The 12,871-nt window shown below is 38.7% G+C and overlaps 2 protein-coding genes across 3 annotated transcripts; both read left to right on the top strand.

The window, feature by feature from the left end:
• Positions 1-56: 56 nt before the first annotated feature.
• On the top strand, positions 57-5,725 carry LOC120715741 (cyclin-dependent kinase-like 2). 2 transcript variants are annotated; one of them, XM_040002844.1, is made up of 8 exons: positions 57-938; positions 2,099-2,272; positions 2,826-3,020; positions 3,229-3,413; positions 3,509-3,621; positions 3,699-3,838; positions 4,179-4,264; positions 4,418-5,725. In XM_040002844.1, the coding sequence occupies exons 2-8, from the start codon at positions 2,105-2,107 to the stop codon at positions 5,388-5,390; spliced, it is 1,860 nt and encodes a 619-aa protein (XP_039858778.1). In that variant the 5' UTR covers positions 57-938; positions 2,099-2,104; the 3' UTR covers positions 5,391-5,725. The 2 variants fall into 2 exon arrangements, with proteins under 2 accessions (XP_039858778.1, XP_039858777.1); XM_040002843.1 differs by having other exon boundaries at positions 4,176-4,264.
• Positions 5,726-5,774: 49 nt separating this feature from the next.
• Positions 5,775-7,375, top strand: LOC120715743. The gene is made up of 4 exons (XM_040002846.1): positions 5,775-6,146; positions 6,314-6,407; positions 6,479-6,584; positions 7,143-7,375. The coding sequence occupies exons 1-4, from the start codon at positions 5,803-5,805 to the stop codon at positions 7,244-7,246; spliced, it is 648 nt and encodes a 215-aa protein (XP_039858780.1). The 5' UTR covers positions 5,775-5,802; the 3' UTR covers positions 7,247-7,375.
• Positions 7,376-12,871: the final 5,496 nt, after the last annotated feature.

Raw genomic sequence — 12,871 nt, 5'->3', positions numbered from 1 at the left:
CTCTTGTTATATATTTTACTTAATGCACATCAGCTGTGGATACATACGAACAATGAAGTGATCAATGCTGTTCCTTGTTTGCTTTGAATTTGAAGGAACTTACTGTGCACATGAAACACACATGAAAGTGATAGTAGCACAGATATATCAGTAGTATGAGTATGCAGTTGTGTATATTAAGATTGAGTGACCAAATGAATAAGAGAATGCATCATTCATTGAAAATTTGAAACGGAACAACAACAACAACAACAAATTGGTGTCATAAAAATGTTAGCACATGTTTACATGTTTTCTATCTCCCTAGACCAGTGGACTAATCTTCACAAAGCATGGCATAATTATTTCAGAGGACACTGTGTCAACTTCCACAGGCCTATGGCTTTTATAAATATTTTATACAAATCCCACAATCATGTTTATATTTGTAGATTTGACAGTTCATTCATCATCATAGACGAGTGGACTAATCTTCTTGAAACTCTGTATAAGCATTACATAAATGTATCAAGAGCTTCATCACTAATATCTCTAAATACACTACAGGTTAGAAATCATAGAAAAAAGACAGAACTTGCCCAAGAATTCATGTGTTTTTAAGGTTTCTACAGTTTACAAGGACTTTAGTGACGCTTATCAAAACATGAAGCAATACGTACCCCAAATAAAGTTTAATGATGAATTCGGCTTATTTAAATCCCTAAAATGTGAAATAAATACATGCTTAAAGAGACATTAAGCTAATTTACATGGTGGTGGGGAAACTTCAGCACTGACAAGCGACAGGTGGCGTTACCATGGTGACAAACACACGGACACGGAGTCAAGTTGTCTTCTCTTGTGACCGCAACACGTTACGCACATCAGAGAAACGGTGTTTACTGTGAGTGCAGGAGCTCAGTGCGCATATTAAAGCGATCAAAGGAGATCCGTATAAGGTCAGCTTGTGGTTTGAGTGTGTCTAATATAACTGCCGCTGTTTGTTGTCTGTGTCATGCGCTCGTCGTACTTCTGTTATTTATTTTTAAATGTTCTATTTAATCACGATTTATTCACGATGTTCAGTGATAATGAGGCATTTTTATGTATCCAGAATATTAATAATCTAACGGCGCAATTAAAAAGCTTTTAAAAAACTTTTTAAATTAATTAAAAAAAAAAAACAGCAAAACCCATTCCTTGTGTTACATTAAACTTATATTATTTTACAGGTTTAATATCATATCTAAACTTGTATGAACAAAATGATAAAAAAATAAATACATCAAATAAAACATCAAATAAAACATGTTAATAACTGGTGAGACATTTAGCCCTAGTGAAAATATATTACGTTAATACATTAGTGCTAATAATAATAAATCATGTAGTTGTGCATGAAAGTACAAGAGTGGACTTTTTCCGGCGTGAGGTACTCTCACTTGGATATGTTATATAGATAATTTGCTTAATTGAAAGAACTTAAAAATTATGAAGTCGTCCATTAAGTTCAAAAGTGTGCAGGTTTAATGAAGACATTCACGACTCTGACTGCGATAATATTTTACTACTGTCTGTAGGCTACTCTGTCATTATTTGACAGGTACTTTTTTATATAACAAAACGGCAGCTGATTTTTTTTTTCATGTTAAAGTAATGTAATTATTTTGTTCTGAGTAATATTTTAGGATAAATTTTATATTTCCTTTTTTTGTTTCTTTCATATTTTAATGGCCTTTCTGTAGTTTGACATGGCTTTGTTTTCTACAGGCATTGCTTGTTTGGGTAGTAATTGTAAGCGAATGGGGGCGATCGTGGCTCAAGAGTTGGTAGTTTGCCTTGTACTCGGAAGGTTGCCGGTTCGAGCCTCGCCTCCGACAGTCTCGGTCGTTGTGTCCTTGAGCAAGACACTTCACCCGTTACCTAATGGTGGTGGTCAGAGGGCCCGGTGGCGCCAGTGTCCGGCAGGCTCGCCTCTGTCAGGGTGGCTGTGGCTGCAACATAGCATGAATTTGAAAACATTAATGGTGTTTTAAAATACATTTTCAATTACACTGATGAACACCAAACAGGAATCGGTTTTAAAATCCAACTTGTTCCTCTTTCCCTCTGGAACAAGAATTCGATGGAACGTTATGAATCTCTGGGTCCAGTCGGAGAGGGCAGTTACGGCACCGTGCTTAAGTGCCGTCATCGTGATACTGGTCGCATTGTCGCCATCAAGAAATTCATGGACTCTGATGATGACAAGACTGTGAAGAAGATCGCCCACAGGGAGATCAAGCTACTCAGGGTACCTGTCAATTAATCCATCAGCCTACCACTCATTCAGTCATTAAGTAAAACCTGAATGAAGACATTTACAATAACAAGAGACAAACAACCCTAAAATAACTGTGTCAGTTTCTTACCTTAAGTTTAAAAGTCACTATGAGATGATGTGTGAGAGGAACCCAACAGATTATTGTAATCTAAAGGGAAAATTTGTATCTATCCACTAAATATTAGTGTTGACTTGACCATGAATAGTTTAATAACTTTACAGTAATCTGACATTGGACTTACAGGTTATATAAATTAGTATACAACACCTATGGTGGATAAGAGGGTTGTTTGTCTACTTTAAGCAAGTCACAGTGAAAGGAAATGAATCAGTCCTTATTTCTAAAAGGTTTTTTTTGTCAACAAGTGTATCTCAAAACATTTGAATATCATGAAAAAGTCAAGGTCCTTGATTTGCTGGGCCTGTGCAGCTTCGGTGACCCAAAAGCACTCATACCATCAATGATAGACTCAGTACTGTATGCATTCACAGAGTAACCACCCTTATCTTTATAAACTTCAAGCAACTGCGACATGAAAACCTGGTGAACCTCCTAGAAGTGTGGAAGCGCCGCCGCCGCTGGTATCTGGTATTTGAGTTTGTGGAACGGACACTTCTGGACGATCTGGAGCAAAACCCAAGCGGACTGGAGATAAACACATGCCGACAGTACCTGTACCAGATCCTAAGGGCTGCTGCCTTCTGCCATCAGCAAAATGTGAGGACATATGATTAATTATTCATAAGTTAGCTGTATAGTAAGAGAACACCCACACTAACTTCTGATGCCAAGCCAGCCATTTTGTTCTATAAGCAGTCCTGAAACATGAGAAAAACCAATCACAAAAAAGCTTGAAGGGTTACTCCTAGCAGGCTTTCAATGAGCAATATACCACATGATGCTGGTTCGTTCTTTTCATTTCCAGATCATCCACCGTGACATCAAACCAGAGAACATCCTCATCTCTCAGGACAGTGTGGTTAAGCTGTGTGATTTTGGCTTTGCCCGCACTGTTGCATCGATCAGTGAGGGCAGCGTCCTCACTGACTATGTGGCCACTCGATGGTACAGAGCCCCCGAACTGCTGGTGGGAGACATTAAGTATGGCAAGTAAGTATCTGTGTACTAACCTTGCTGAAATTACCTGTGCTATAGGGTGTCTGTTGATTAGAAATTTTAACATATTTGTGTGTTTGTGTGTGTAGACCTGTAGATGTGTGGGCTTTGGGGTGTGTATTGTTAGAGATGTTAACAGGTCAGCCTCTGTTTCCTGGAGACTCGGACCTTGATCAAATATATCAGATCATCCGGTGCTTTGGTAAGCTCTTCACACAGCGTTAGCACATTGTCTTTCCTCTTCCCCATGCTAACTGCACTCTCTTTTCTCTGCTATAGGTAACCTTAAAACTCATCACCAGGAGCTGTTCTACAGAAATCCTGTATTTTCTGGAGTTACACTGCCCGAAAGTTCTGACAGACTCACTCTCCAGCAGCGTTTCCCTACAATCACACCTATTAGCCTGGATCTGGCCCAGGTACAGTTTATTTTAATCTCAGTATATAAAAAATACTTTCTTTTTTTTTTAATTTTGTTCATGTGGTCTTTTCAGTAGCTGTAGCATATTGTGGATGTATCAGTTAATGGAATGTGACAACTAAAAGGCTGTGTGTGGGTTTACAGGAAAAGAAAAAATTTTAGATTTAGAAAAACTTGGAGACATGTGAATGCCAGCATCTGTGGCCTCCACATGCATCTTTATCTCTTGCTTGATAACTGTTGGACTTCTGAAAGTATTTATGTATTTTTGTGTCAGTTTCAGGGTTGAACATATCAGTAATATGTTTGGTTTCTTTTTTTTCTCTTCTTCTCAGAAGTGTCTACACGTAGATCCAGAAAGACGGGCTCAGTGTTCAGAGCTGTTAGAGCATCCACTCTTTACACAAGACTCCTTCCACATCAGGTACCACTTTGTTTTAGATACTCTTGATGCTGGTACACCTTGAAATACATGTGAGCAAGAACAGCACCGATAGCGTGATTTGAAAATTAACATTTGGGCTGGTGAGTAGCCACTAAATTAGAATTACTATCCTGCCTTTCTCTGTGCATTTAGATTTTTGGACGAGCTAAATTCAAAGATCCAAAAAGACCACAGAGAAAACTCTACATTTCCCAAAATAACCAAAAACCCAAGAAAGGATGAAAGGGATGAGAAAAACTGTAATGGCAAGGACAAGAAACAACCTGAGGACATGGATGACAAAGTCAACAAGGAAAAGATGGAGAAAGTAAAGGGAAAACAGCCTTTGAAGTTGTCTAAAACCCCTCGTCAGTCAGAACCTTTAATCTCCACTAAACAATCCAAAGGAGGCAGCAAGGTTATCCACAATGCAGCTCAATCTCCCATGGCTTTGAAAAGTAAAGCAGGCAAAGCTGCTGGTGTAGATTTGAAGAAAGAATCAGAGATTCCAAAGATAACCAGAACCCTTACTTTTGACTCATCAGAGACCACCAAGACTGTAGCAAACCTGGATGTCACAAACAGCACAGTAGCAAAACCAAAACATGAGCAAGTGCTATCCTCAGATATAAGGGAAGACCCTATGAGAATTATAAAAGACATGCACAGCTCTGACAATACAGTGTCAGGTAGGACTGAAAAAAATACCCCAGAGAGCTCAAGACTGTATCAGTTTGAATCAAGCCAGGATTTTGAACAAAAAATGCATAAAACAATCAAAAAAGGTTCCCAGTTGTTGAAACAATCAACTACTGACCATCTAAATTTCTGCACGTCTCCAAAACCTTCTGTGGAATCAGCCACTCATTGGTCCAAAACAGACTTGCCAATAAAATCCCCTAAACTGGGAATCAATCATCACATTGAGGTCCATACCACACTGTCTATCACCAAACAGTTTGAGACCAATAGTCATACTGACCAAACAGCTGATTCAGAAGAAAGAAAGACATCCAGAAGTACTGAAGTACTATCATTAAACCTCAAGCCATCTGTGTCTACCTCAAAAATGAACAACTCATCTTTGCACACATCATCTTCAAAGCTGCTTTCCACAGCACATTAACTGTAGAGAAGATAAAGAAACCAAGCTGGGCACGCACGTATCACATTCTTCTGGTGGAGACTACAAGGTACTTCCTGAATCTTTTGAACCTTGCTGCCTACATCAGCAGAGCACCAAACCTAAGACCTCCACAGAAGTCACAACAATTTCAAATGAAAACACAATAATAGGGGCTGGTCTTAGGACAACACTGAATGTCTTGAATAAAGAGAACCAAGAAGATTTAGCTCTCACTGTGCCCATTAGTGCAACAGCCAACTCATCAGTGACTCAAACCTCAAATGTGTCTTCAGGTAATGACAAACAGAACAACAGCAGTGACTTTGAATCTGACATAAAAGGCTGGAAAGTTCCTCACTCCAAATATTTGGTTGGACAATCTAAAACAAAGTCTGGATCTTTCAGAGACCACATGAGATCCACAAGAAAGATGAATGACAACCCAGAAAGAAAAGACAAAGCCAGTATATCCAGTGTCCCAGATGTGACTTCAGTCACATCTACAGAAACTCTACACCACAAAGCTTTGACCAGAAGCTCTGTCCTTCACAACGAGGATAATGCAGACTTTACTGAGCTTGATCTGAGTGTCTCTTGTTCTTCTCCACCCCCTCGTCCACCATCCTCCACTCCTGCCCTCATCCCTTCATCCTCCACAACTCTTGTCAACTCCTTAGTCATCAAAACCCATGGCCCAGCCATCAGTGATCATTATATCCTAGGGGCAAGTTCCCATCCAAGAACCCCCACCCTGAGGTATCACAACCAAATACTACTGTGTTTTGTAAAATACTGATATGGTTATGTGTCAGTGTCTTCGTTATTAGACTGAGCTTCCCCTAAATTGGCCAGGCCTGTCAGGTGTTTTGAGTCCTGCTTATCTTGCCTGGTTTGGTACAAGGTTTTTGTCTTTGTTTTTACAGGACTTTAGATAAGTTAAGACATCACGGTGGCATTTATACCCAAAAAACCCAACAGTTTCCATCAAGTCATGTTAAAGAATTACTCACCTTCCAGGTAACAGCTTTCTTTACAGCATAATCAGAAGATTAAAAAAATATTTGAAAATAACCTCTTTGTCCTTTCAGGAGCCAGAGAGGAGTCTAATCTGTGAACACTCCTTTGTATCTGACCGCCTCCAGAATAGCAGCGATGTTTCCAAAAATAATTCACACATACATTTCCCAGATTTAGGTATGTAGAGAAGGTATTCACACATGGTAACAGTTTTTGGCGCGCTAATGGTGATGATGGCAGCTCAATTTGACCCAGTAGTCCAGTTTCCAAGCTATATGTTAAGTGTGAGCAATAGCCCCCTTTTGGACTAACTGGGGTTTAAAAAGTCCAGTTACATTTGAGATTTGACAAGAAAAACACATAAAGAGAGTAGTTTGCTTTGTTTCAACCTGATGTCTTTCCACTTTGTAAGTCTGTGGTACATCTATGGGACATGCTAACTTGCACTCTCCACCTCCTTTGTAAAGTTTCAGTGGACACCAAACAATATGTGTAGGGGTAAAAAGAGCAAGATTTTCAATAATCACTTATTTTTCCACCAGTTCCAGAGATTATCGACCTCAACTGGATACTTAGCTAACAACTTTGGGGATCTCTATGTAGGGATGCCCAGCACTCTCACCTAATAATCACTTGCGCACTCATCTGCACATTCCATTTTGTTGGTATATATTTTATTGTGGTATATGTTATTCTGGCCATTATTGTCAAATGAGTCATGTCCTGTGTTCTCAGGAAAGCAAAAAGGAGCTGCCACAAACCAGCGAAAAGTCAAACAACTGTCCCATCTACCATCAGAACCACAGCAGCGTGGACACAACAGCACTGAAACACACTAAAACAAACATGAAATTTACTTTTATTTATGGACACAAATGTTTATCCTTTTGTCCATTATAAAGGTTTATTTATCTGGATTTTGCTTCTGTAACCAGATTTAGATTGAGTGATTTGTCAAATAACCAAAAACTGTTAAAAACACAGGATCAAAACAGTGAACTTTGAACATTTTTTCAAAGAGATGGACAATGTAAATCATTGTAACTTGTTTTTCTGTTTAATTACGATAAACCTTTTAAAGTGGCAAATAAACAGTTTGTAAATACATTTTCAATCACCGCTTAAACGAATTCATTACATTAGTGTTGTTGTTTTATTTTTTATGAGATCAAAGTAAAAGAGCCTTTAAGGATAAAATAAGGGATGGGTTGTGATTTGGTAACTAAACCTAAGCTAAGAACAGTATCATACAGTCACTGAAACATCCCCAAAACAATCCTGTTATAACAGCCAGGTACAACAACTACTGTCCTAGCTGCTAGATGTGGTAGAGTTTAAAATATGCTAATAAAAGAAAAACATTCACAAATCTGTAACAGAAAATCAGGTTCAAAACATGGTCATGGTATGATTTTAAGATTCATCACTTGAGTCCTCAGAAGAGAATGAACCTGCTTTCCAGGTTGCTGATGACTTGGCATTGCGTGATGCCATCTGTAAACGTCCTATTTGTCCTTGTCTATTGGCCAGTAAGTAGTAAAGGATTCTGAGGGCAGCGTTGGATTGGCTGTTAGGGATTGGTATCACAGCAGCTGGCTGTATCCTGACTGGTACTGCAGCATCTTTGGTCTGTGGTTTCTTAAGTGGCGGCTTGACAGCTGGCTTTTTAGTTGTAGTGGCTACCTGCTGCTGTAATACAAAGACAAGAGATTAAGTTTACCTGTAACAAAAATGGTTAAACTAGGCTACAGCTAATCTGTCAAGGTGCTACTTCTTAATATATCTAATACATCACCTTCCTGGTGATGGGGGAGGTTGTGGTTATCTCAGTGGGAGTGTCAGGTGTATAATCAAAGAAAATCCTGCAGGTTGCATCCACAGCTGAACCGTCGATCTCTGGAACCGCAAAACCCGTCAGATAGGAGATGGACCGATCTAACAGAGGGGAGGCTTATTTGTCAATTTCTTAACTTTGGCGTTAACAGAAAGATCTTTATTGATTTGTTTTTCTATGATATTAAAGCACAACTTTGAAAGTATTACATTTTAACTGGAAGTACATTTATTGCACTTTGCATGTTTCCAAGAGTCTCTTAAGTCGTCACAGGTGGAGAAATACTGAATACATGGTAAATGCATTTTTCTTCTTGCTGGGAAAGCACTATTTACACTTTCTTTTGTGAAAAAATTCTTTGTCTGCTTTTATCCAAAACATAGGGTTCAGGATTTGAGTAACATAATTACTATGAGTTGAAATTCAGAGGGTTAAGTTTTAAATTACAGCTCCACAAACTCATTCAGCCTGCAAATGCAGACATATTTACAATTTAAGGCCAGATTCAGTAGTCAGTGGTGAACCTCTATCTTATCTACACCAAGGTCAACAGCTCTGTTTTGTATCAAGGTGTGTGTGCTGCTATTTGATCTGTCAGTGTGCTGCATATTTCATGATGACAGGACTGAGGTGTGTTTTCTTTTGTCTTTGGTTTGTTGCAAAGCGGCCATGAAGATAGCATACTAAAAATAGATCCATTTACCAAATTTGTATTTACTGTATATGTTGTTTAATCATAAACATTTGCATCCTATGGCTTAAGTTCTTCAGATTAAAATTAGTTTACTTGTACTCACCATTAATTAAGTCCACACTCTGAACTTTGAGGAGGAGCAGGAAAATGAAGGGTGAACTCCAAGACATGACCACCGATGCAAGGAAGGGAAAATAAGGTAGACAGAAAGAAGACAGAGAGCAGAGTGACTTAGGAGAGCAAGGTGTTGAATAAAAGAGGCTGAAAGGAGGGAGGAGAAAGAAAGGGAAGACGTGTACAATGTCTAGACTGTAAATATTAGTCAGAGCAGGACTGACAGATTTGTGGTTCTGTTTTGCAACAGAGTAAAAGCCACTAATCCTTGCTGCTTTTTTAAACTTTATTCATTTAAGGTTTATGGAGCAATGTCAATATGTGTTCTCCATTACTGGGAACTTTTTCCCAGATTTTGTCATCTTTTCTAGACTTTTCTAAACTGGTCATATAAAAACTGTTTTCATATTATTTATATATAGTAAAACTCCTCCTCAAATCGCTTTTATATCCAAACTGTAAGGCCTGGATATAAAAGATTTTTAAGTTAAATGTTGCCATAACTTTAGCCTGACTGTTATTTAGGGATTGAAGAACCTGCACATTCACCCAGACTACCTTCATCATTCAGAGATTACAAAATTAAGGCAAAGCTTAGTGAAATACTGTAAAGATATTGTGCTAAAATTAGCATGATGATACCTGCTGGCCAGTATTTACTGTATTGCATTTGTTTGAATGCGTTACACCTTATATTTTAGAGCTACATCAGATGATAAGAAACAAGCATTCAATATTCAAAACTAATTCTGCAAGAAGGATTTAGTATATTTCAAAACCAATTTCATATTTTCCCTGATAATTACAAAGAAAAATATTTATTTAGGTGCTTTTTTTTTTTTTAAACATTTTGCACATTTTGGGTTTTGTTTTTTTTTTTGTTGTTGTTGTTGTTTGTTTTGTTTCTTAGACAGAATAAACCTGCGACCTAAGCTACAATTAGGAAACTACCAAGCTCCTAGTGCAAGGAGCTTGGTACTTTCACTCAAACCAGAGATGACTTCCTTTCAATCCTACTGCGCAGAAGTTTGCTGTAGTTCAGTTGTGGGCACACCAGGGGGCAGTCAAGAGCTATTTAAATACTAATGGTTTAAGTTTTTTTTCTTCCAATTTATCCTTTATTTATACAAGTAGTCCGACTGAAACTCAATGCCTCATTCACACCTGTTTCTGATAAACATTAAAATTACAACAATAAAAACAATGAAATACCAATAAAATAACAAAAATGCAAATTTTCTGTTTACACAGTCACATCAAAAATAGGAACAAGTTCCCAGTGATGATTTCATAAGGTAATTTGTACATCTTAAGAAATGTCATTACCTATTTAAACTTGCTTCCACACAAAAAGAGATACATTTTCCTTAAAAACTTTGCTTAGTTTTTACAATTGTACCACAAAAGTATCACACAAATTACAACTGTAAAATAAGAAAAGAAAATGGCCTGTGATGTGATAGCCATAGTCAGCAGCAGGGACAATTTCACGGTTTGATGAAGGAGTTGAAGCTTGGTCGCTTTCATGTATATTTCAGGATAAACTGTTCTTGGCAGAGTTGGGACCACATCTTCAGACTCAGAGAAATTATTTCAGAGAGATAGATGACCGGAACATCATCTAGCTGTGTGTCTCAGGTAAAATAGCATTATGTTACTATTTGTATAATCAGTGCCTGAGTGCATTTTGAGCTACAGCACACTTGTTTCCAAATGCAGTGGTCTGATTGGCCAGATCTGGTTATTCAAATGCAAAATATCACAAAAATTAAAGTTAATCCAAAAGAATAAAAATGCTGGACATTCTTCCTGCTACAGACTTTGTGGGAACAGTTTGGGGATGACCCCTTCCTGTTCCAACATGGCTGAGTACCAGTGCACAAAACAAGTTCCATGAAGACATGAATGAACAAATTTGATGTGGAAGAACCTGACAGGCCTGCACAGAACATCTTTGGGAAGAATTAGAGTAGAGACTGCGATGCGAGCCAGGCGTTCTCATCCAACATCAGTGTCTGACCTCACAAATGTGCTTCTAGAACAATGGTCAAAAATTCCCATAAACACCTTTAAACCTTGTGGGAAGCCTTCATAAAAGAGTTGAAGCTGTTATAGCTGTAAAGCGTGGGCTGACATCATATTACACCTTATGAATCCAGAACGGGATGTGACTCGAGTTCATATGTGTGAAGGCAGTTGAGCAAATACTTTGGGCGAGATATAGAGTAAGAAAGAAAAATGAATCTTGACTTTTCTGATCTAACACGAGAAACCCACAAATACATTTGGTTTAAAGAAAAACTCTGTCAGCAGGGAACACTTTGTTACTTTTACTTGTACATCAGCACAGATAGCTTCACAATACTTTTTGTCACCTTGGGACTTCAAACAAAACTACGGAGCCCCGCAAGGGACAGGGGAGAAAAAAAACATTACGATGAACTTTTCGCAAAACTTTTGCGAGATCCCGAGTTTGTTTTGCGAGATCTCGCAAAAATCCGTCTTAATTTTATTTTTCTCCCATGTCCCTTGCGGGGCTCCGTACAAAACATCTCCACACACCATAAAGAAGGATAATGTTTGTCTATGCCCCTGTCTTATTTACATTCACAAATCTATCAGACTCCTTCGAGAACAAAATCTCCATCATTTGTTCTAATTTGCTTCTCTTTATAATCTCAGCTGTTGGTTTGATGTTTTGCTAAAGGGCTCATTAAACGGTTTATGGAAACAGTTAATCATCCACTTACCACACAGAGGTTTTCCTACAGCAACACAAAGCTGTTCTCTACCTATATGTCATTACTGCCGTTACTCATGTGAATTGAGATTTCCCAACTTCACACAACACCATAAACATAGCAGTGGTTTCTATGGGAGCTAGTGTCTGTTTACCGGCACACACCTACTGTAGCCCTCTGATGTTTCCGGGTTTGTGTACACGTGCTCTACCCTCATGATCCTCTCCCATTATCTCATCACGTGCAAACAAAAGGCAGATTGTTTTTTGAGTCACGTTTTTTTTCATGGCAGAGATCCAATAAAGTGTCGGAAACATTCCTCAGGGCTGTTTGGTCCACGTTATAATGATAGCATTGCACAGATGCCGCAGATTAGTCGGCTGCACCTCCAGGATTTGAATCTCTCGTTCCACCACATGCCACCAGAGCTCTATTGAATTGAGATCTGCTGACTGTAGAGAACAGTGAACTCACTGTCATGTTCAAGAAACCAATTTAAGATGATTTAAACTTTGTGACATGGCGTGACTGGAAGCAGTCATCAGAAGATGTCTGGATATTTTCTCTGTTTTTGGACAATTCTCTGTAAGATACGGAGCCCCGCAAGGGAATGGGAGAAAAATAAAATTAAGACGGACTTTTGAGAGATCTCGCAAAAGTTTTAGCCGCATTCTTCGGAGGCCGCCAGCTTGAAGTTGACCGGGAGGTCAAGGCACGATGTGCCGGGAGAGCAGTGTTCCTCCCGGCTGTAGTAGGTCTCGACCTCCCGTTAGCTTCGAGATGGTGGGTGTCAGATCTCCAAAAACATCAGAGCACTTTTGCAAATATGTGATGTCTTGTAAACTGAGCAGATATTTGACGTTTACACAACTACATTCACGCCTCAAAAGATCTTAAAAGTTTATTTTGTGACCCAGAAAGAGTAATATTACAACTAAGTAGCTGCCGCCATTGTTGGGATTCAACTTTTGCGAGATCCCGAGTTTGTTTTCTTGATCTCGCAAAAGTTCATCGTAATTTTTTTTCTCCCATGTCCCTTGCGGGGCTTCGTAGTAAGACTTGTAAATACTTGTGTGGGGAA

Source organism: Simochromis diagramma, unplaced genomic scaffold, assembly GCF_900408965.1.
Source record: "Simochromis diagramma unplaced genomic scaffold, fSimDia1.1 OVJJ01000457.1, whole genome shotgun sequence".
Lineage (NCBI taxonomy): Eukaryota > Metazoa > Chordata > Actinopteri > Cichliformes > Cichlidae > Simochromis > Simochromis diagramma.
The sequence above is the reverse complement of the archived record's forward strand: the minus strand, read 5'-3'. Positions and strand labels throughout refer to the sequence as shown.